The sequence below is a fragment of the Lissotriton vulgaris genome, chromosome 11 (genome assembly GCF_964263255.1).
Source record: "Lissotriton vulgaris chromosome 11, aLisVul1.2, whole genome shotgun sequence".
Taxonomy (NCBI): domain Eukaryota; kingdom Metazoa; phylum Chordata; class Amphibia; order Caudata; family Salamandridae; genus Lissotriton; species Lissotriton vulgaris.
Genome location: NC_141699.1, coordinates 871121363 through 871146286, shown reverse-complemented (window position 1 = coordinate 871146286; position 24924 = coordinate 871121363). Strand labels below are relative to the sequence as shown.

The 24924-nt window shown below is 46.7% G+C and overlaps 1 protein-coding gene across 1 annotated transcript in view; it reads left to right on the top strand.

The window, feature by feature from the left end:
- The window catches only part of KIF1A (kinesin family member 1A), a 2508766-nt gene that overhangs the window by 1075983 nt on the left and 1407859 nt on the right, over nt 1–24924 (top strand). The window contains exon 23 of the mRNA XM_086944020.1: nt 4619–4767. Within this exon, the coding sequence (XP_086800146.1) occupies nt 4619–4767 (149 nt within the window). The remainder of the gene's footprint in view (nt 1–4618; nt 4768–24924) is intronic.

Below are 24924 nucleotides of genomic sequence, written 5' to 3'. Positions count from 1 at the left end.
AACTTTTTATAAAAAATGGCCGAGAAGCCGTCCGGTCCTGGGGATTTGGCCAGTTTCAACCGCGAGATTCCGGAGATGCTTCCTCTATACGTAATTCAGCATCGAGCACTGCTGCCGAGGTCTGTGTGAAGGGTGTAATTTCACATGACGCCAGATACGCCTTCACACGTTCCGGCTCTGAGGGTTCCTGTCAATAGAGAGTGTGGTAGAACCGCCAGAAGGAGTCTGCGATGCGGGAGTCGGCAGTCTGCTCTACCACATCAGCATCCCTAATGGCCTGAACGGCGGCCTGCTGCGTTCGGGCCCTCAGCCTGTGCGCCAACATCCGGCCCCCCTTGTCCCCACTGAGATAGAATTTATGGCGCAAGCGCCTCTTCGTTTCCCACTCTCTCCAGATGCGTGGAGCCCCAGTCCGCTTATGGATCGCCTCCAGGTCTCCCACCTCCCTCTCCAATTCTTTGCGCTTCTCCCTGCGTATCCGAGCGAGCGACGCGGACACTGCAATAAAGTCCCTCCGAGCCACTAATTTGAGGGCTTCCCACACAGACAATAACGACATACCGTCCCTGTTGTTATCTGCGAAGTATTGAGTAATCGGGGCTCTTATGCGGGTAACTACCGATTCCGAATTGAGGAGGGAATCCCGAATACGCCACCCCGATGACGGCGGTCGCTGCTCATTACAGGCGACCTGTACGGAAATAAGGGCATGGTCGGACAGGGAACGCGGGGAAATCTCTGTTGCAGATAAATGGGGCATGAGAGATGTCATGGCGAGGAAATGATCCAAGTGCGCATACGTTTTATGAGCTGCGGAGTAGTAGGTGTAATCGCGTTCCAGGGGGTGGTGAGAACGCCATACATCATGGAGCCCCCCCTCCTTTAACCACTGCTTCCCTCCCTGGGAGATGGCCCCGCCTGATGCGAACGCGCAGCTGATCTATCTAGCATCGGATCCATTACTACATTCAGATCTCCCCCCACCAACACACACACATCTGGGGAAGCTAACACCTCCGCAAGCGCTGTCTTCAGACAGGGTTCCTGATGGACATTTGGAGCATACAGGGAGCCCACCGTGAGATGCGTATTCCCCCATTGGATCCTGACCGCCAAAAAGCACCCCTTAAGATCAACTACGTGGGACAGGACCTTACAGTGAGCTTTGGCGCTGACCAGGATAGCCACCCCCTGTTTTTTCGCTGAGCATGAAGACCACACCTGAACTGGAAAATGCCTGTCTCTCATCCTCCTAGTATCCTTGGAGAGGAGGTGAGTCTCCTGCAATAGACACACATCCCATTCCGCACGCTCTAACAGCGATAAAATGGCAGCACGCTTAACCGGGCTGTTGAGACCCCTCACATTCAAGCTAACAATTTTCCAATCGTTACCTATAGTCGCTTCACAGTGATAAAAGCATTAGACGTGACTCCTGGGACTCTACCCGCAGTGGACATCTCGGAGACTCCCTACCACCCCGACCTACCTCTAAACCCCCCCAGGAATGATGCGGAGCCCCCAAAAACAATCCCCAACAATCATAACACAACAGTACAAAAGAAAGGAACATATGAATGTTCGTGGTATAGGCCCTAAAGGCAGGGGAACATGGCACCAACCAATCAATCGTCCAGTTCCTGATACAGGACTCTTTCGGAACCAGGACATAGAAGAACTAGTTATTACCTTCTGCGAATCATCCCCTCCGACGCCAGCTACTGGCCCTGTTAGTGCCTGGGAAAGAGTCCATACCTCAAGTGCCCGCTGAAGCGTCTGTTACCTGAGCCACAGAGGCCACCGCCGCCCCACGTTCCATCATACTCGCTGCCAAGTCGGGCTTCGCCTTGGGTGCAGGTTTACCCACTCTCTGCCATTCGGTGGACCGCCTCCGTTGTCCACCGGGAGAACCGTCGGCCTCAGAAGGGGAGGCAGGTTGTTCCAGCCCCAAGATGTCACGAGCCACTTCTAGGGACCGGACCTGGATGAGCTTGGCTTTCCACTTGAAGATGAGCCGGAACGGGTGCCCCCAGGAATAAGGAACGTTCTGCTCTCTAAGGTTGTTGGTGACAGGTTTGAATTCTCTCCGTTTTGTCAGCGTAGAGGCCGCTAGGTCCTGAAAGAGCAAAGGACGATGGTCTCGGAACTGAAGGGGGGCGAAGTCCCTTTCTTTTCGTAGGATCCGTTCTTTGAGTTGGAAGTCGTGTACACATACCAATATGTCAGGAGGAGGGGCCTTAGGTCCCTGCGGGAGACCCACACGATGCACTCGGTCCATGTGAATCTCTTTCATGTCCTCCTCATTAAGAATGTGCAGGAAGAGGGACCCTACATATTCTCGCAGATCCGATCCCTCGCCCTTCCAGGGCACCGCCCTAATCCGAATGTTATTGCGGCGGTACCTATTCTCTAAGTCCTCAGCGTGGGCTTTCAGGTTTAAGTTTTGTTCTGTGAGGCGAATCACGTCCTGCTGGAGGTGGTGGATGTCCTCCGCTGTCCCTAGATCGTGCTCTTCTAGGGTCGCGACCCGCTCGCCCACACCATTGACATCGCGCCGCACCTCACGGAGATCAGACGCAAGCTGGGGGTGCAGTTCCGCAATGTCCTCCTTGATCGCAGGAAACAGCTCGATCATGAAAGCCTTCGTTGCCGGGGCCTCCGAATCTTCTTTCCGCGAGGACTTGTCAGATGGCTGCGCGGCGGTCTGCGCCGCCACCTTCGGGGACCCCTCCTTCACTGTCTTTTCCTTCCTGTTCCTGGCCGTCGCCATTGCCAGGCCCTGGAGGGCCTACAGGCACGCTGGGGGAGCGAAGGGGACCAAAGCACTCGAGCTCCAATCGTGTACGGCTCCCAGGCCCCCAAGCAGCTCCACCCGCTGACTTAACGCCCAGGTCCCGGACAAGTCACCTCCAGGCCCTATGCACTGCCACGTCTCAGGGGCATCCGCAGTCGGCTTCGGCGCAGCGCGTGTCTGTCGGGCGCCACATCTAATTCTAGGCCCCTCTCTGCCAGCTCAAGCCTACTCAAGCTTCGTGGGCCCACCACAGACCACCTCAGATCCCTGGACGGGCCCCCTCTTGCTCCTCACCTCCAAGCTTCTCAAAGGGTCGCCCAGCCGCCGCTGATCATCAGGCGTCCCGGGGACCACGTGTGCAGGCGCCTCGACGTCCACGTCCCCTCCGGGCACACGCAGCCCGTATGGAGCTAGGCTAGGCTGGGTACACAGGCCCAACTCTGCACAGCACGTCCAGCTGGCGGCCCCACTCCAGGGCGGGCCGGAACCTCTGCGAGTGCGGGCCTCAGGTGGCGCAAAGCCGGGCCCACGTCTGTCGCCCCGTAGTGCGTGATCACCTTCGGGACCCCCAGATCCTCCTCCGGGCACCGTAGTCCACAGGGGGCCCCCCGTCAACACCAGGCTGCAGGCCTATCAAAATCTCCAGGCCGCCACCGAGGAATCGCGCAGTCCGTCTGGCCGCCCCTACTGCCACGCCCAGCAAAGGCCTCGCTACTAGGCCCAGACCTCGCTCCACAATCTCCGCTTGCTATGCTGATTCGGGGGGGGCTCAGTTCCCCTCACAGGGTCCCTCGATCCTCACCTCGGCACCGCAACAGTTCCAGGGCCGGGACCCCACCGCCATCACTGGGCCTTCCCCACTCACTGTTCCCTTGGGTTTGGCGTTAGTTGCGGCCCGCCGGTAGCGGAGCCTGTTCTGCCGATCTGCTCCTCCTGGGCCCCGGGCACACTCCGCCGTCTTGCTCCGGGCAGTCACAAGCCCCTCTAGACGACCGCCGATCCCCGGCCTATGCGGCAGTCAGCTCCAGGCGGCCCCAGTCTCTCTGCTCCGCCGGGCCCATCTCACACGGCCTCCGTCACTACTGGGATCCGGCTGGACCCTCCGCCGCACCACCTCAAAAGCTCGGGGCACTTCAGTACAATCCCCAGTGTACAGGAAGGCACCGGTCCCGACTCCGCTGCTCCACTTTGCCGATTGCTCCTCACCGGGGCCGAGTAGCCACCCCGCTCCGCCAGCCACAAGGCTCTCTCGGTGTGCCACCCCCACAGGCCGCACGTCGCCGCACCTCTGCAGTCCGGCCCAAACTCGGAACAAAGGGCACCAGCTAGTGCCCGACGGAACCTTGCTCTTCGGCACCGCAGGTAGAAGTGCGGATGGGCACCTAACAGGGCGAAAAAAAAAGCTTTGCAATGCTTGGCGCCGGAGGGACTGAGAATGCGTCCTACTCCGCCGAAATCTTGGCCACGCCCCCTTGTGCATCACTTTAAAGTGCCATTCACAGCGTGTTAAATGAAATGCAAAAACATAATGAGAACACAACTACACAGAGAATTAAAATGTAACAGCAATTAGACATTACTTTGGTAAAATGAGGACAGCCACTAAACTTAGACAGGACCCGATAACAAGGTGAGCCCAGCTCGACATCAATGTAAGCACTGCCCAGCCCAGCATGCATGTTTCTGTGTGTGTGTATAAGTGTTTGTGTGTTCATGTACATGTTCACATGTTTGTAGGTGCGTGTATAATGGGGATGCTTCAAAGCGCTTTTCAAAGATTCATTTATGAAGACTGATGCTATGCTGTGGTTTTTGTCTTTCCAGTGCAGTGGACTGAGCAGGAGTTTGAATTTGCCTTGTGGGCCTTCAGAAAGTGGAAGTGGTACCAGTTCACTTCCCTCCGTGACCAATTATGGGGCAATGCCATTTTCTTAAAAGAGGCCAACGCTATCAGTGTTGAGTTGAAGAAGAAGGTAAGACCTAATTTTTCACTCACTGGCCAAATATTATTCCTAAACAGAAGGCTCTTTAACAGTAAGATGATGTGTTTGAGGAAAGCATTCTCTTTTGTGGGATTTCCTGTTAGTAAGCACTTTCATAGGAAATTTAAAGACTTTTAGTATTACATTATTACATATACTCATAGTTGACTCTTGCCTGCTCATCATGCTTGACTTATCAGATGTTATTTGAGAATTTCTGTCATCATACACTACTAGAAATCATGAGGCATTGCATTAGTATAGAGGCCAACATACTGAACATGTTCACTTCATACTTCAGAAATCACTCACAGGAATTTAATACAGATATCTGACTCTATACCACTAGACCAAGAGGTCCCCCAAGGTTCTTTATTAGACCTTCCCCCTCTATAGTTTGTACATAGAACCCCCCTGGAGATCTACTGAGTAATTCTGGCAAATTGAACTATTAATAGGTCAATAATATACAGCCTTACATGAAAGTCTCCACACCAGTGAGTATCTTTCATTGACTTAAAACTCTGATCGAGATCCAGGCTTGGATGACATCACTACAGACTTAGTTCTCTTACAGCAGAGCTCCTGTTCATAGCTCCTCCTCGCTCCAGGATTTCTGTGCAAACATGGCTGGAAACCACAGGTATTCTTTTTTTTTTTTTTAAACATTCTGTTTATTGTTTTCAAGTAACAAACAAGTACATTTCAAGATGGCTGCATAATACAATCCGTAATGGGTCCGTCTTTTCATTACATCTAATTACATCAACATTTAGCATGTTACATGCATCAATCAACATCATAGTTATCATCACTATAGTTGCAGGTTTAGAGTTCCATTCTTCCTTACATACTATACATATCTGAATTTTCCTATCTTCCTTTGTACTTCCAGTAGGGATCTGCCCGAGTCCAACATTGTGCCATTGTACAGTTCTGAGAGTAATACCTGCATTTTCCCGCTATCCACCTCTATACACACAACGTACTGTACTTTCTTCATCTACCCATTTCCATGTCCATCTCTATCTCTTGTGCAGCTGGTGTTCCGTGTCTCACGTTTTTAAGCAGATAACACGTTAGCGGGCCCATATATCATTAGGTCTAGATGACTCTGGCAATAGTTCTGCATATGTGGCAAGCTTCTCCTGACATGTTACTAGGTCATCCATCCATGTCTTAAATTTAGGCGCCCGTCCCCTTCCCCATCTGCAGGCCACCCTTCTCTTGGCCAAGAGAAGCGCCATGGCAATGAATCTCCTATGTTCTGCTCTTACAGGCTTAACATATCCTAATAGCGCCAAAAGGGGGTCTGGTTCCAATGGTGCATCTATCATTTTTTGCAACGCCCCAAACACTTGCCTCCAATATTCTTTAACACTCGGACAATCCCACGCCAAATGTAGGAAATCAGCTCCTGCAGCCCGACACCTATCACAGTTGTCCTCCCCTCTTAGTTTAAACCTGTACATCTTGACTGGTGTGTAGTTTAATCTGTGTAAAAACTTACAATGTATAATTCGGAGTCTGCTACTCGCTGATTCTCTCTGTTTGCAGGGAGCAGGTTTCCCACTGTTCGTCTGTCAGAGGCCTCCCCAGTTCCTCCCCCCATTTCGCCCGTGACTGCGTAGCAGGTCGCTTTCTCTGTGTGTGCACCGCTTTGTATATCAGGGACACTAGTCTCATGGGTTTGGTCATACCCAGTATGATTTGTAACCCTGGGCGAAGCACTACGCTACGCTCGCGGAGTTTGTGAAGTTTGCGCAACTTCGCACTGCGCGAGCTGCACGTAGCACAGTGCGAACACGCGTAGTGCAGCGTAGCGTAGCGTAGTGCAGCGCTCATTTTTTGCTTGTTCGCGGTCCTGAATGTCATGTTCGCGACCGCGAGCAAGCAAAATGACATCCCGGCGAGATTCTCAACGCGGGGAGGTAAGGTTTCTCATTGTGAGTGGTTGCACATGCTCGCGACCGCTCTCAATGAGAAACTACCGGTATACAACGTTTACCACGCATTTTTTACCACGCACTACACTTACAACACAGGCATTACCACGCATACCATTACAACGCATTGCGCTGGGGGGCGCTCTAGGATAGGGAATAAGTTTAATTTTATATCCAACACCTTCCCTAGTGTCCACAGGGACTGGAGTTGGAATATAAAATTATACTTACCACTTTCCAGCACCTCAAAGCGCTATGCGTTGTAACGGTATGCGTTGTAAATACCGCGTTGTAATGGTATGCGTGGTAATAGTATGCGTGGTAACGTCATACATTCTAAACTACCAGTTCGCGTTGAGAAAGCTGCAGCTCGAGTAATAATCTACTCGAGCAACAGAAAACTACAGCTCGCACTGTGCAAGATGCCGTTTTCAATGATTGCACAGTGCCGGATGCTTGTCCGCACTGTGCAATCATTGAAAACACATCTTGCACAGTGCGAACATGCTACTACGCAGCTCGCGTAGTGCTACGTGAAGTTCGCGTAGTGCGAAGTGCACTTTGCGTTGCTTCGCGTAGCGCTACTTCGCGAACTACGCCCACCCTTGATTTGTAGCGGGGCCAGTACCTCCGGTTCCTAAGGGAATTTCAGGGTTAGTGTTTTTATACTCTGTCCCAATCTTTTATATAAAAAGACATCTAGCGGAGTCCATTGTTCCACTGGACACATATGGTCAAGGGCACAAAACTTGCTTTCGTGGTGCATGTCTCCCCAAGTGACTATACCAGTCTTTTTTTAAAAACTCTCAAATATTTCTTCCTGTAACAGTGGTATTTCCGAGTGATACGCGAGGGGTAACAGCGGTGAGTACAACAATGGTACTTCCAGCATACTGGCAATTCTTCGCCAAGCTATGATCGTGCTGTGGATTGCATTTCGCTGTCTTTCTCTCACCCCTACCACACTGTACATTGCTCCTTCTATAGGAATAGGGTGTGCTAACCAATGTTCTGCCGCCACTTGTGGCATATAGCGAGTTTGCCTAACCCAGTACCACACAAAGTGGGCTTGCGCTGCTATGAAATGCAATTCAAAACAAGGAATTCCGAACCTTCCCTGTGAATAAGATCTAGTCATTACTTCCCATTGCAATCTGAGCTGTTTGCCTCCCCAAACCAATCTTATTAGTTCTGACTTAAGTGTTTTAAAGAAATTCGAGCCTGGGTAGTATGGGATATTCCGAAATAAATACAAGAGCTGTGGAAGTATCACCATTTTGATCAAGGACGCCCGGCCCGCAATGGACAAGGGTAACGCCACCCATCTCGTCACGTTTTCACTCAATTTAGTCATAGTAGTCCCATAATTCAATCTCATAAGTTCTCCCTTATCTTTGATGATTCTGATCCCTAGGTATTTAAGGTCGTCCTCACACCATTCCAAGGGATAGTCCATCTCAAAGCGCTCAACAGCGTCCGTGAGTGGGAAGAAACTAGACTTTTCCCAATTAATCTGTATACCGGATAGTCTCCCAAATACTATGAATTCTCGCAGTATTGGGCTCAGATTCTGTCATGGGTCTCGAACATACAAGGTGATGTCGTCCGCATAGAGTGAGATAAGGATTTGGCGCTGATAGCACCTCAGTGCCTTTTCATTATGTTTTTCCTGCAGTTTCGCCGCGAGTGGTTCAACTGCTAGCGCAAATATCAATGGCCTTGTACCTCTCATTATGTCAAATGTGTGTGACGTGTGACCATTGATCAAAACCTTAGCTACTGGTTTGGTGTATGTTTATAAACAACAAGGGACCCTAAGTAAATCAGCAGAGGACCTTAGGGAACAATCTTTTGAAAACAACAATGGTCCTGTGCATGAAAAAATCATGTAAATGAATACAGACACAGTGGATACTGTATTAAAGTGACTTGTCCAGCCGGACAGTGGTCAACAAGTATATTTATAATATAAAGCAAAATAAACAGAGAATATCCTTCGACACTCTCACAGTGTGGGGCACAAGCCTGTACCTCAATTATACAAGAACACTTTAGTACATTCAAAGTGAGACAGAAAGGGCTTTTTAGGCAAAAAAAGCTTCAGTTGTTCATTAGATCTCAATGTGAACAGATATTCATATTTCATAAATGCCTAATAGTTATAAGCCTCATGAACCATAATAATCATGGTAAGTGAGCCCGGGTTGAATTAGGGGTTTCGAGGGGTCACCAAGGATCGTGCTCGGTCATGGCGATCGTTAATACGATTGTTGTGTAGGATGGGACGGGTACCGGATCAGTCGGTATCGGGTCCTGGCCGTCAATGTGTCTCGTGGTGAGCTCACCACGAGACGTAATAATGATTATTATGGTTCATGAGGCTTATAACTATTAGGCATTTATGAAATGTCCTGATGATGATCCTAGCTATCTAAATGTGGGATCGAAACGCCGTCGACCAATTCATGTGCCATATACAGTGTGTAAACCATGTACTGTGTTGATGTAATGGTGCATTTTTTGAACATCTGTTCACATTGAGATCTAATGAACAACTGAAGCTTTTTTTTGCCTAAAAAGCCCTTTCTGTCTCACTTTGAATGTACTAAAGTGTTCTTGTATAATTGAGGTACAGGCTTGTGCCCCACACTGTGAGAGTGTCGAAGGATATTCTCTGTTTATTTTGCTTTATATTATAAATATACTTGTTGACCACTGTCCGGCTGGACAAGTCACTTTAATACAGAATCCACTGTGTCTGTATTCATTTACATGATTTTTTCGTGCACAGGACCATTGTTGCTTTCAAAAAACTGGTTTGGTGTATAGCAATCCAATCCACGATAAAACCAATGGCGGGAACCCCATTCACCTCATCACTCCAAAGATGTAGCTCCATTCCACGGAGTCAAATGCCTTAGTGGCATCTAAAAAAGTCACTGTTTATGGGGCCTTACCTGGCTTCAACAATGACAATATGAGGGCCTCTCTCATAGTCGGGGGCAAATGTCCAACTTCAAGTGCGTTTTCATACACTTCCCTAAGCACAGGGGCCATGATATCAATGTAAGTTTTATAAAATTCCACTGGAATTCCATTCATGCCCGTGGAATTACCAGACTGCATGCTCATAATAGCATCCCTCACCTCATCTTGCTCGAAAGGCGCACATAAAAAGGCCCTCTGTGCGTCGCTAAGCCACCCCAGTGCTACATCTCCAAGAAAGTCATCCAACTCAACGGTCCCATTCGCTGTTGTGGTGTAAAGCGTGCTATAGTGTTTCAAAAATGTGTTAAGTATATTTTGTGTATCACGGCAAAGTTCGCCATGTAAATGTATTACTTCTGTAATTTAGTTGGAGCAGCGCGGTCGCTTCACTTTCTGCGCCAACATGCGGCCAGGCCTATCACCTTCACCGTAATTTCTGGCTACCCAGTATTTACTTTTAAACTACGCCTCTCTCCATGTATAGCGTTAGTTTTTCCCTAAAGGCTCCTTGTGTCTCTTTATTTGGCGCCTCCATGAGTTCAGCTTCTAGTCGTTTTAGATCCCTATCCAATGACCGTATCGTGGCTTGTATATCCTTAAGCACTCCCGCTCCTTTCCCTATACAGTATCCTCGTATCGTTAGTTTAAATGCCTCCCATACTAGTTCCACACTTGCAACAGAGTCCTTATTTCGTCTGAAAAAATCCCTTATCTCCTCCCGCAGCTCTTCCTGAAAAACCATATCCAGTAGGATAGTGGGATATAACCTCCATGTGCTACGAAGTATATTAAAATCTGCGGAGGAGAGCGACAGTAGCACCGGTGCATGATCAGAATAAGTCCTGGGGAGATGTTTTGTGTCAGCTATCGCAGGGGCCAGTCCCCTAGTCACAAAAAAATAATCCAATCGAGCCCAAGATTGTGCATGTGTCATAAAGTGTGTGCCTTCCCTTTTCTGCGGATGCACATGTCGCCAGGCATCTATCAGTTGGTAGTTTATCTTTATTTCCTTAAACACTGCCTGAGCCTTGGTGTAATGATGCGGTGCTGAGTGGGAGCTATCTAAGGTGGGATTATGCGTTACATTGAAATCTCCCCCCATATGACATGTGTAGCCTCTGTTTCAAAACTCTTAGCCCAAAGCACTTCAAAGAACCCGGGGTCATCTACGTTTGGCCCATAGCAACATACCAATGTAATAGATTGGGAGCCCAGTCGACCCCAAGCTATACAGTACCTGCCTTCCGAGTCCCATGTAGCTCCAGCCATCTGAAACGGTGCATGTTTCCTAACCAATATTGCTGTGCCACGGGCATAAGTGGAATAAGAAGAGAATACTCTGGTCTCCGCCCATTTACTAGCAAATGTAACCGGTGCATTACGTGGACAGTGAGTCTCTTGTAGCATAGCAATGTGCACATGGTGTCTATCCAGATAAGACAACAACTGCTTCTTTTTCCTGGGGTCTCCCAGTCCCCGCACATTCCATGTAATTATATTAAGCTCATTCATCTGTGTCTCAGCCATTATCTCAGTGTGTTTGCATTGCCTTTTAACTGCAGGCCAGAAGGACACCCCTCTCCCACCAAAACACTATTTCCAGTAATCACATTACGATGTATAGATTGATCATATTCGTACCTATGGACCCCGTCGTACTCACTCATGTGTACCGTTAACTCAAAACTTCTAAACTTTTCAACAACCCACGCCCCTTTTCACCCTCCCTCCTCCCACTGAAGCAACCCAATTTTGCCAGCATCTGTCGCCCCCCCCTCTCCTTTCCCCAACATCAAGTCCATTCTAGTCACTAGTTCCGCAGCAGCTTGTGTGCTGCTTTCCATTGCGGGGGTACACCCTCTGGGGGCCATCTTTAGAGGGCTACACAGTCACTCTTCCTCCCTTGAGGCCCTCCATGGCGTACCTCGCCGGATCCTCTTCCCTGGGGGAGGCTTGCCCGGAACTCCATATCTTCTAATAACTGGTACCATTCGTAAAGACTTATCTATGTAATTTTACCTTATTCCTTTTATACTTGCCAAGTCCAATACAGTGTCCGTTTCTCGTCTACTTCTCAGTCACTGTAGATTTTCCTCTTCCCTAGCAGGGGAGGATCTTTGTGAACTGCCACGGCTTCCTCCTCCTCAGTGCATACGTTTCACTGTACGGAGATATTCTTCCACTTGATTAGGGTTGGTGAAAAACCTTTGTTTGCCCTGGTGCGTGACCCGCAGTTTCGCCGGGTAAAGCAATGCATAATCAATTTGCGCCTCCCGTAGTTTTTTCTTAACTTCAATAAACTTCCTACATTCTTCTTGCACTAAAGGTGTAAAGTCTGGATATATATCGAAAAAGCATTACCCTCGTAAGACATAGATTTTTTGTTCCTAGCTGCTCGCAGGGTCACATCCCTATCCCGATAGTTCAATAACCGTGCGATAATGGGCCTAGGTGTGGCGCCAGGTACAGGTCTCGGTCCAAGGGATCTGTGGACCCGTTCTACAATAAATTGCAGGGAGAACGCCTCCGCTCCTATCGTGGCTATCAGCATTTTCTCCACATATTCCTCCATTTTGCCGGTGTTGGGTGTCTCCGGAATACCTATCACCCCGTATGTTATTCCGGCGGCTGCATGCCTCCAAATCCTCATTTTTGGCCGCTATGGTACTCAGGATCTTATCCATGCGCGCAAGTTGAGCTGTGTGACCAGCCGTTGTGTCATCATTGTCCGATATTCGCCTTTCCGTATCTTTAATGCGTTCCTCATGTGCATCCAGTTTGTGTGCTATAGCGTCCATTCTAGACAACATGCGATTAACTTTATCCACCACCGTCGCAAACCCCTGTTTTATTTCCTGCAGTATATTAAGCATGTCTGCATTCTGCGATGTGGCTCCCCATTGCCTCTTTCTTCTTCTGTCAGCTCAGTCTCGCTTTGTTTGTGTTTGGTCACATTCTTGGCTGATTCAAAATTTCTTTTTGGCTGCCTAGTGTCTGGCTTCCTCATTTTATTAACCAGTGTCTCACTTCTGTAGGGCGGGGCTAGTGCACGTTCTCGCTTCTATGGCTCTCTGAGTGCTTCAGGGTCCGCTTTAATCCAGTCCAGCTGCGTCACTAGGGGGGTGCGGACCGCACCGGGTGACACCATCACATGGGGTGACACCAATCTGGTAACCAACTCATTCCTACTGCGGCAGCCCTCTGATCAGTCCTGAAATAACTCTACATATATCACATCAAAACAAAAGTGCTGCATGCTTATGTGCGCCAGGCGTGGTCACTCCTCTCGGCCCGTTGAACGTCAAGTCTATTGACGTCTGGACGTCACGTCTATTAACGTCCAGTGTCACAGCAGCAAGGGGGCGAACTGTCTCTTCAGCACAAGGAGGCCCTGTTCCCGCGCTCGGAGTCTCGTGGCCCAGCTGTGCGGGAGTCTTAGCAGATGTCCTCAGGTGGGTGCGGAATTACAGGGAAGGTGGGAGGGAACCGTAGTGATTTGTTAAACATTCCCACACGGAAGACGGCATGGAGGCGAGTGGTTTAGTCATTTGCAGGTAGCACTTAACCAGAGCTATTTATTTATAAATATTTGATTCTATTGGCTTCTTAAACTGGTGTTCTGTACTCCTGCTCAGATCCTGCCTAATGATCACTTGCACTCATGCATTATAGATGCATGCATTTTAACATCATCTGATAACGCGCTCGAGCAGCATATCGTAGCTGTTCCTTGTACGGCAATAAGATACTAACAGTGCAGTCCCCCTCGTAATCATTCTATGTGTAGTAATCTTATGTATATTAGAAACTGCAGTTTTACCTTGAAGTGGGATTTTATTTGCTCTCGAAGACGTTCAAAACCCACCCAGTCTGCTTTTCAAAAGTATACATAGCACGGAGGGTCTCCCTTTTAGGAGCAGGAAATGGCATCGTTGATGTTGCCCTTTGCCTAAAGTGATTTACAGGTTTGGTGGCCTAGTCTTTTGACACTTCTGGGGGTAAGGAAGATGGATGTTGGTAGGGTGCAGTAGGGGCTGTTGGTCTTGTCAAGTCCTTACTTTTGGGTAAGTATCAGCGTGTGTCCTCCTGGGACGAGAGACTGAACAGTGATTGGACTCTCGGGCAGTGTTCAGACTGTCCTAAATTCAGGGCACTATTATTGGCGCTCCAATGGACCACAAGCGCAGGTACACAGCACCTCAAAGCCTTCATGACTCTACTCTGGATTACTTAGGAAGCAAGAGGAAGATCGGCTTCTAAAATGTGTTCTGTTCAACCTTAATTCCATACTGACTTCTTCCCTCTTGCAGAACTAGTCTTTCTGTTTCCTTTTACTGTTTGAGAGAATCCTGGTTTCCAAGTGATTTGGTCTCAATGGACCGTGGCGTTTGAGGGACTAACCAAGATAAAAGGCTGGAGAGGCCATTCTACCACGCTTACATTTGTCTGTTGGGTTGCAGGATAGGCAGTCACGACCCAACCATTAAAAAACCTACTGACTTCTTCTAACCGGAAAGGGGGGTGGGGGGGGGGGGGGGGGGAGTGGGAGTCTGCGGCTCCAACAGTGAAAGGCTGACTTGAATTTTTTCTCTCCAATGATTTCGTTTTTAGTCTGGCGCTGCAAGGATGAGCTCATTCAGTGTCTCACTGTATACATGGTTCTGTTTTTGTTAAGCCAGTTGCTAGTCAAGCTTGGCAGACTGTCCTGTCCATGCCAACAATGTAATTCTAGCTCAAGGGCTTTGTTTCACAAAGTCCTATTACTGAACAGGCACCCTACGTCCTTGCACAGCGTCCCTCCTCACAAGATCATGACAGGATGCTTCACTCCAACTGATCCTACAGCAGCTATCTCATACTGTCACTTTCCAATCCTATACAAAATGGGTCCTCTAGAGTTTGATAAATACAAAGTAGATTACACCTTTCTGGTCCAAAAAGGAGGTCGTTACTTAACCATTAGCGTTTATTATTGCACACTGCTTTTAAGGCTTACATGGTATAGTAAGCGTTTTTATTATTGTTGTAGGGTCCTATCTTCATATAATGAACAGGTCATAGATGTATTAACCCTTTCATTGCTGCCGTCGGCCATTGGCCGACGGCAGCACTACCTCCCCAGTGCTGCCGTCGGCCAATGGCCGACGCGGCCCCGCCTGCGCACGAAAACCGCCGCATCGTGGTGGAATTACCGCCGCGGTTAACGGGTTAAAAGCGGACAATCTAAACATGAGCTAGGCAAGGTGATAAAGTGCCTCATCCCAGCGAGTTAGGGCTCCCTCACAGAGGATAGGGGTTGAAAGTGTGAGGTCTCTAGGAGCTAAGGATGTCCTAATCTGTTGAAAATATACCTTTGCTCTTTCCCAGTCTTCGTGACAGGAGGAATCTGTTACGGTGAGCATTTTTTTTGCTTGAAGGGCACCAATGCGAGCTGGCAATTTCTTTTCACAATGTGCAAAGCAAAAGAGTGCACCTTTTGGCTGTTTGGTAGATGTGATCTTCACATGAAGCAATTAAGATGCGCCACTGGAAAAACGGATGGGTGTAGCTTCCGTCTCACAATTTGCCTACTCACGTTTCCATAATAGGTCACAAATGTCCCTCTAACAGAGTATGCACACCACTATGATGATTAAGGCATATTATTATTGCATACCAGAACAGATCGGATATCTGGCTTTTGCCAGTTAGAGAGTTCATTGTTTAGGAGTAAAAAATGTGTCTGCGGCTGGTATTATTCTCCACAGAGTCCTTCATCTACAGCCCACAGGAGGGAGAAAGATGGGTCTAAGGCCATACATTGTAAAGGACCTGGACCAGTTGCCAATTACTATCTCACTAATGGATGCTTGTGGGTGGCTTTGTGTTCTCTAACAAGTTATTCTCAAAAAGTGTCTGTCTTCTAGCCAATAAGGGAGAGGGCCTAAGTTTTTAAGCACATTCAGGCACTGATTTATTCTTAAAAATTCAGTCCACTGTTCTGTAGAGGAGCCGTAATAATTGTGTAAACACAAAAAAAGACCTGTCCCCAAGAAAATGGTGTTAAGTGATTGAGTTGTGAAAGGTGAAGCTAACAACGAGGCACAAGAATGATATTGAATATATTGCACAAGTGTTTTTCTTAAGGTCTCAGGTTTTTTTAATTTTACCTCTTCATCAAATTATAAAGAATTAATGTGCACTTGGATATTTCCACACAAATTTTCTTGGGTGATCCTATGACAATGGCACAGTTAACGAACGCAAGTCAGACCTATAGACGCCATACTTCATAGGAACTGGGATAAATGTATTGAATCACTCTCATCACTCTCCTTTTGGACTGGGCCTTGTGAAATCAAGTTAACCCCTTAAGCGCTGCCGTCGGCCAGCGGTCGTCACGAGCGCTACCTCCCCAGTGGTGCACACGACCGTTGGCCGACGGGCCAGCGCTCGTTATTCGAACGTTCAGCACTGGGTGCTGATCGTTCGAAGCAGCTACGTTGTTAAAAGGCCATTGGGAAGAGTTGCTGTAGACTTATAGTAGTAGTTCCAGCTCTGTATTTCATTTTGCACTACTAACTACGTTCTGTGATCTTAAAATAGGAAAAGATGAACTACGCTGGGTTGGTAAATTCTGTCATAAATACCTATAAAGCCGAGTGAAATTTGAAAGCATAAAAATGTCATTATTAGTGTCAATGGAGGAGCATTGCAAATGGTTTATCATGGACCTACATTTACAAACGCTACTAAGGATTCTGTATGGCCCCTTATTTGCCAAATGTCCACTGGCGGACTCGGAGCGGAGGAGGTCCATGCAGTAAGTCATGAGGGGGTGACACCATGAGTTACCCGCACCGGGTGACACCAACCCTAGTGACGCCACTGATCCAGTCTCAGCTCTGCTGCGCAGTGACAGAGCTCGTCACACCACACACCTGGTACTGTACCCTTACTGTGGCCAACTATATGCTCTGCCAGTAAGACTTTAAATCTCCACTATTGCAACGGGCGCCCAGTATTCCGATGCTCAGTGCAGGCTAATGAAAGGACGTGGCAATCTCTCCAAAATGTTCTGTGTGTCTGGCCTTACGCAACAGTTCTTGCAATTACTGCTTTTTCTCCCATTCATCTGTACAATCTCTCCGCGCAGTCGCCTTTGTTCCCAGCCAGCCAGTCACCTTGGTCTGCTAGATAAGAGAGGGGGGAATGGGGGGGGGGGAGGGTGCTGGGCTGGCCCGTGGTATGGGCTTCTTCCCTCAGCCCCGTCCCCATACACTGGTCCACTACGGCCTCGATCGCCACGCAGCGCTGTATTCAGTGCTCCGCCTGGTACGCTGCCTCAGTCTGTGTCTCCTTGTCCTCCATGCAGGGCTTATGAGTCTCTTCACCTTCTCAGACAAAAGTAGTCAATGCCTCTAGATTTCGTGCCCAAAGTCTCCTGAACCTGGTATTGCCCACAGGTGCGCTCCTCAATTGACCTGTGCTTCCTTTTATATAGTTCTATATGCCGATTCGCGCTTTTGGACGGTTTTGTAATACGCGCCTATAGCTTTTGGATCCTGCTCCTCATGCCTCTCAATGGCGCACTACTAATCTCGTCACCCCGTCTCTTACCGCCTGGAGTACCGCTGTAATATTCTCCGCTCCACTGCACCCCAGCGTCGCCTCTCGCTATTCCACTGCAACTTTGCAAAGTGAAAGTTTCCCCATGTAGCACTCTGGGCATTGGCGAACACTTCCTAGGCCTCGGATTACTTCAAGTATCATGCCACTTGTCTCCTTGCCTTCCCGTCTTAGGCCCGCTATGCTCCGCTGCTTTTTGCCACTATTCTTCATGGGGGGGCCGCACCCGCAAAGCTTCTCAATTTCATCAGTGCCTTCATGCGCGATCAGGCCCCGCAGCGCTCACGTGTCATTCAGAGCCGCCCCCACCTTCTTTCGCGCCTTTCATCTGGAGGCCTTCTCTCCGCTCCACAATCCCCGGGCTTTCCCGGCGCTCTACCCCACTCTCTGCGTCTGCAAGTCAGGTCTCAGGTGAAATCCGATCTGGTCGCCGTTTCCACAGCTCTCCTCCGTTCTGCCCCAAACTTTCACTGAGTGTGCATCGGGTCCGGAGCTGCAACTTGGCCAGGGTTTAATCGTTTGGTACCTTCGTTATCAGCAGGATAAATGCAGGATAGTTGTTCCAGGCAGTAGGAGCCTCACTCATGCGCAACCATACTGCTTGCGCGCCCTCTAGTGCCCCCAACCACAAGTATTCTTTACTGCAAAACCAACATTATCAGAAGCTTTAGAACCTTAGGCCCACATGCATCATTGTTTCATTTTGCACTTCCTAATTTGCGATTTTTAGGGAATCGCAAATTAGGAAATGCAAAATGGGATGTATGTACATTTTCTCAAAAAATTTGAGAATCGGTAAAAATCGCAGTTTTTACCGATTCTCAAATATTATGCGATTAGCAAAGTGCGAATTCGCAATTCCCATTCATTCCTATGGGCTAAAATGCCCATAGGAATGAATGGGAATTGCGAATTCGCACTTAGAATATCGCAAATCCTGATTGCATTTCAAGGGTGGAGAGGGTGTTCAAATGACCCCCCCCTGCACCCATGAAATGTTGTTTTCGCATCATGTTGCACACACACACATGTCCTAAGGACATGAGTGTCCGTAACATGAATGTGTAAAAAATGCTTTTTCAGCGTTTTTAACACTTTTTGCAAATTTACCGAGTGGTTCAACCACTCGGTGAATTTGACACCCTAATTGCGAATTCGCAATTATAAAAGTAATCATGCATTGCTTTTAAGAAATCGCAAATTTATGATTTCTTAAAAGCAATCGCATTTTTAGAAATCGCAAAAATGTTGCGATTTCTAAAAATGCTTGATGCATTCCAAAAAGCATTTTTGGAATTGCAAACGGCCGATTTTAAGGAATCGCACCGTTTGCGACTCCAAAAATGCTTGATGCATGTCTCTCATAGTCTCATCCTAGACCAGACACCTCTTCCCCAAAACACATACATAATTTGGCATAAAAAATACACATTATCAGCTCAGACTCATACAAGGAATTAAATATTTCCTTTCGGAGCCAGACGTTAAAATAGTGGTACAACCTTTATCCAGTTGACCTGATGCCATTTTTACCAGGATCCCAAAAATATATATCTAGCTTACGTAAAGTGGCATATCATGCTGCTTGCCTGCCTTACCTCCAGAAGCAAATGACATTAAAGTGTTTTGCTCTCTATGTGGCTGTCAAGTAAGGGTTAGGTTGATTAATCTACATGTTGTCCAATTTAGGGGCAGATGTATCAAGATACCATTTTGCACTTCTCAAATAGCGATTGTTAAGGAATCGCTATTTGAGAAGTGCAAAATGGTATGTATGTAGAATTTCACTATTTATTAGCGATTCCTTAGAATTCCTTAATTGCGATTAGCAAATTGCTAATCGCAATTAAGGAATAATTTCCCATTCATTTCTATGGGCCAGGAGGCCCATGGGAATGAATGTAAAATTATACTCAATTTGCGATTAGCAATTAGCTAATCGCAAATTGAGAATAATTTCAAGGGTGCAAGGGTGTCTAAAGGACACCCTGCTGCACCCCTGAATTTGATATGTGTACGCATATGGCGCACATACATGCCCTAAGGGCATGTATGAGCGTCATATAACACCTTTAGAATTTAAAAAAAGTGCTTTTTGAAAAGAATTCGCAAGTTACCACCAACTACAAGTTGATGGTAATTTGCGAATTCTTAGTCAAAAATCGCAACACTGAAATGCTTAATACATTTCAAATGAGTTATCGCAATTTGCGATTCCTTAACAGCCTCGCAATATTAAGGAATCGCTAAATTTGCGATTCCTTAATATTGCGAGGCTTTTTGCTTGATACATTCCAAAACCCGTTTTTTTTGTCGCAAACGCTGCTATTTTCCGAATCGCAGCGTTTGCGACAAAAAAAACGGATGATACATCTGCCCTTTAGTTTTTTAAATTGTACATTACGAATTTCCTTAACCCTTGCAAGAAATCTAAAAAACCCCAATTGGTCATGATCCTTACGTAGCATAGATGCAATCCTTTCTGGAAAGTCCTGAACAGAAAAACTACTCTCAATAAGCCATTCTCTGGTTGCGCTATCAAAACATGTTGCTTTTATTCTCTATTTGCCTTACCCTCTCCTCCCTATCTATCTTTAAGAGCTAACTGAAAGAAGTTGCTACTATTCCCTTGTCACTTCTCATCTTTGTCTCCTTAAAAATGTTGCTGGTATGATGGTGACAGAAAAGCTTTCTATTTCCAAGTCATCACAACTGCTAGAGAAACTTAAGGACACATTTTACAATTTCTGCTCATTATTATGGTCTCATTGATTGTCTGCAGTCTTTGAAGCTCCTGAAAATATTGTATATATTCCAATTTCTATTTTATTTGATGTCATATCAATGCTATTTTTCCATTTATCCTTATTGCATACATTTGTAGTGTATGCCATATCCTATTTTGCTAATTTGCTTATCATACCGCAGCTCCTATCTTCTTCCAAAATGCTCTGTTGCCCCATTCACCTTGCATGTGCTTTATAAAATCTACAAATTAATAAATACATACTTACCTTCCATAATTATGCACTGCATGTACTGTTCCACAATAAGGGTGTCACGCTAATTTAGAATCCAGACCCCCTTCAACAGGTCCCTAAGTCTATCACTGCAGAAAGTCCTGTAAGCTTAAGTATAGGCCAACATATAGCAATATAAGCATACATATTCCAAAGCATAACCCACTTTTAGTTTGAAATTCTGCTACAAGCAAACTCTGTACCCTCCAGCATTATCTAGCAGGAATGCTTCAACTGGTGGTGTGCGAATGTAACATTTATCAGATGTCAATAGACTCCATTCCTGAGCCCAGTAAAAGGGAACAGTTTGAGAATAGCAAATGAGCTTTAATTTTTGCATTGGCAAGTTAGTCATTTACCAAAAGACCCGGAATTATTAAATTGGCTTGAGTAAGCTCTGCTGTGCATTTTAAGGCACAATGATTTGTACGTATCCTGTTTTAGGACAGGTTTCTAACTGGCTTATAGCAGTTATTACATGCTGCTACTTTCAGAGTAGGACTGTGCACACTTCCACCTGATTTTATTGGGGACGACAGGCACTGTATTCTGTTTCTTAAATAAAACCCTCACTCTTACTGACCCCAAATACTCACAGTTACATATATATCAAATCTTTGCTGAAACTGTTGAAGGCTAAACTAGTCCAATTCATCAAACCTCACTCACCAGTCCTCCTTTTCTGAATTGAACTCTCAGTCAGTTGTCTGCCATTTTCCATATTTAATGTTTTTCATTATTATTGACATAAACATGTAAACACACAAATGCTATTAACTGTGTAAAATTCTCGTTTAGATTGGCCATAGCTCATTTAGGCTTGTGTATAGTATGGCTAACGCTTGAGAGCCATCTTGTTTCATGTCAAGTGTGTATTTTATTTCTTGAAGCTGAACTCAAAATTAACAAATGCAATCTGAAACTTAATCAGTTACGAGATAACTGTAGAATCACCTAATTAGTTGCAACAGTAGACCTGCAGAGTCCAGGCTTGTCCAACGTATCTCATTTGCGGCAGATAACTGTAAGTTTGAGGGGTGTTTAGAAAAGCTGAATTATGTAGTATCCTGAGTATCTACCAAGCCCTAGATTGTATCTTTGTGCTTTAACGTGATTGGAACATTCGATGGGAACCATGTGTAGGTGTACCAAATTGTAGAATAGTGCAGTTTAAGCAAGTGCAGAGAAGAATTTTTCTAGACATGTTTTTGTACACTTTCGAGACAGGTTAGAGCAGAGTAGGATGCTCTCTCTATGGGACAACTGATTTACTTAACCTTTTTCTTTGACACAACATTATACTAATTTGTACTTTTACCTATAGGACTCTGATTAATTTGAAACTCATATTATTAAATGCATTCATGTAACTATTATTGATTGAAACTAATTTGATGATTTTGAATCAGTAAACCTTTAACAAACCTTTATGATTTGAAGCCTAACCACTCCCTATTTTCCTTGTGGAGCTTAATGTGCTTCATGTTATTTAAATGTTTTGGTCTGAGTGAGTAGCCTCAGCTGTAGATTTCGATTATTCAGATAGCACTTTATTGGCACCAAATTCACACAAAGAAAAGAGCTGTCAAAATTGGTAGCAGAAGATGGTGTCCACTGAGGTTAGGAGGATTTAACATTTGCTCCTGACAGTCAATCAATCAATCAATTTCTTTCCGCATTTTGGAGACTAGGGGCGTACGATTGAGGATCCAGGAGTTCGTTGGTAGCAGGGATATGTGAATTCCCAATTATACGAAGCTCAGTCTATGGACAGGAACCTGAGTATGCCAGTCCCCTGAATTGCTTCCCCTAGTGAAGGTAAGTAGGAGAGACTTACGCAAGTTCAGCTGTAAGCCTGCCCTTATAGGTCCAGTACCTGAAAAGTCGTGGTCCTGTGGTATCAGAGCATGAAAGGAATAACAGCATGTCATCTGCATATGTGGCAATGTGGTCCTCCTTACCATCTTCCCACTGAAATTCCCATATCTGTGCATAATATGTGGCCCATTTTACCAGTGGCTCCATTGCTAGGGCAAATTAAAAGAGTCATAGTGGACAGCTATGCCTGGTGCCTCATTGGATAGGGAAGTTACAGGAGATGACCTCATTCACGTACACCTGTGCCTTGGTGCAAGCTTGCAACACCCACACATACCGTGGACCTAATCCTAATTGTGCAAGCACTTCCAGTAGGATGTACTTATCAAGGTAATAAATGGCCTTTTCAAAGTCAATAAGCAGAAATTGCCTGGGACCGACAAGGTGGCGACAGTACGCCACGGCAACATGTAACTTATGCATATATGTCTACATACTTTGATGAGGTATGAAGCTGCACTGTCCAGATGGAACAGTGATCTTGGTACTGAACGAAGCCTGTTGGTCAGTTTCTTAGCTCTGCTATTGCTTTACAATGCCGCCTATGGGCTAACAATGTGTATTTATTAGCAATTTTCAGAATTTATGAGTGTTTTGCTCATTAAAACATAGAGTTCAAGGGCTATTTGACCTAATGTGTTTTTTATTTCATTGCTAATTCAGTGGATGTATGAGTATTTACATTGTTTAGCCTCAGTTTTGGGGCTGCATTGGTGTGAGAAAAATGAAATATGTGCATACATATATGTGGAGCTATTTATATGTGATTTACATATATAATTTTATAATATTTCCGGGGTCCCCACACGTGGGCGGGAATATTCAGTGCTTATGACTTTGATGAGGATTCCCCCGGAAGAGAACTAGGATTACAGGTAAGTAACTTATCCTTCCAGGCGCATCAGTTTTGCAGAGTTTGAGGCTCAATGCTCATGTAGCCATCCCCAATTCTGTCTCCCAGGTGATCCCCCCCAGTCTTTGAAAAGTCCAAGCAGGGTGAAATCACCACATTGAAGTCCCCCCCCCCCCTCCTATAATCATGATGCCTTGTAGGAATGGAAACACCAGAAACTGAACACTCCACGCAATCGCAAAGGATTAAACATATCATCAAGAAACGTTGGGAAATGATCGCTAATGAACCTGATTTTGCTAACATCTTCAAGAACTTTCCCATCATGGCACACACTCGTTCCAAAAACCTTAGAGAAATACTGAAGCATCCACGTAACAATCAAACAATCACCTATAGAGGTATGCGGAGATGTCGCAGTTGTGGCCGGTGCAGCAGTGCTGTAGTTGGCGGGGTTTTTGCCCGCCCTCAAGCTGGTGGAGGCGTGCGGCTTGGGCGCGGCGCTGGCTGTGGCACCACAGGGGTGGTTTGTGCCATTCTTTGCCCGTGTGGATTGGCTTGTGTTGGCGGGGCCTCTCGCGGGGTCGGGGCCCGCGTGGTTGAGCATGGGAGTGCTGTGCGTGGCGGGTGCACTGCATCCAGTTTGGCCGCGCGTTGGTCTCGGGTGCCCCGCACCGTGCCGCGGCTCGGGTTCACTGTGCTGGAGGTGGTGGAGAGGCACGTGGGCGGGGACCGCCGCGCGGCGCTATCCCAGAGGGAAACTTTTTGGATGGGGAGATTGGGAACATTGACCCCGGGTGGGCTTGGCGGTCGGTGTGAGGTGGCGTGTTTCCTGTGGATGGTCGGGTTGTGTGATTGTTTGCTCTCGTGTGGAGATGTGTTTTGGTCAAGCCCTATTTGTTTGTGTGTTGTCAGGGGACCTTCGCTTGGTGTGCTCGGGCCAGCAGAGTTCATGTCTTTTTTAATTCAACACTTTGTAAAGAATTGACACGCAGTCCATATTGACAGATGCACTCGTTATCTCTTGTTACTTTTATACTTTTATACTTTTATATTGTTTCATTCTTCATTACACGCTTTTATTTCTCCTATCTTGTAAAACACCCTTGGACACTCGCGTTTACTACGCATTGAAATGTACATCTTTTAAACACACATCCTTGCTAATATACATGACCCTGTGCACACTTTGCACATTACAATATGTCGCCACGATATTCCACAGTTTAAAACTAGCAACGCGCACGTCCCGTTATTTAAGGGACACGCCTACACACCGGATGTTGTTACCGGAAACACTCGTGAGGTCAAAGGCCAAGACACGCCAGTTCGGCGAGGTAAGAAACGCCACCACTTTGGAACACTTTATATCGTTTACCGGTAACTTTAAGAATGGGCAGCTGACGCGCATTTTTTACTTTGTAGTTTCAGCGGCAACCGCATTACACGTTTTGTCTGCCAGGCGCATCGGAAACACTTGTGACTACACGCCAGTTTGGCGAGGTAAGAAACGCCTCCACTTTGGGACACTCTAGATAACCTTTACCGGTAATCTTAAAAGATGGGCAGCTGATGTGCATCTTTTACTTTTTAGCGGCAGTCACAACCGGTAATCACGCCTTCTCCATCTGACATATCGGAGACGCAAATACACCTCATTTAGGGTAAGAACTTAACGCACGTATCTCCCTCATAGGTTCGTTTTGTCATGTTTACATCCTATTGTAACGTGAGCCTATTTACCACATTTCCCCCAGAGGCCGATCATGTTATTCCAGGTTCGTCATTGACACGCAGATATCACAACATGTCTAATATCAGGTAGATGCCTTTCCTTCATGTTAGATTATCTCTT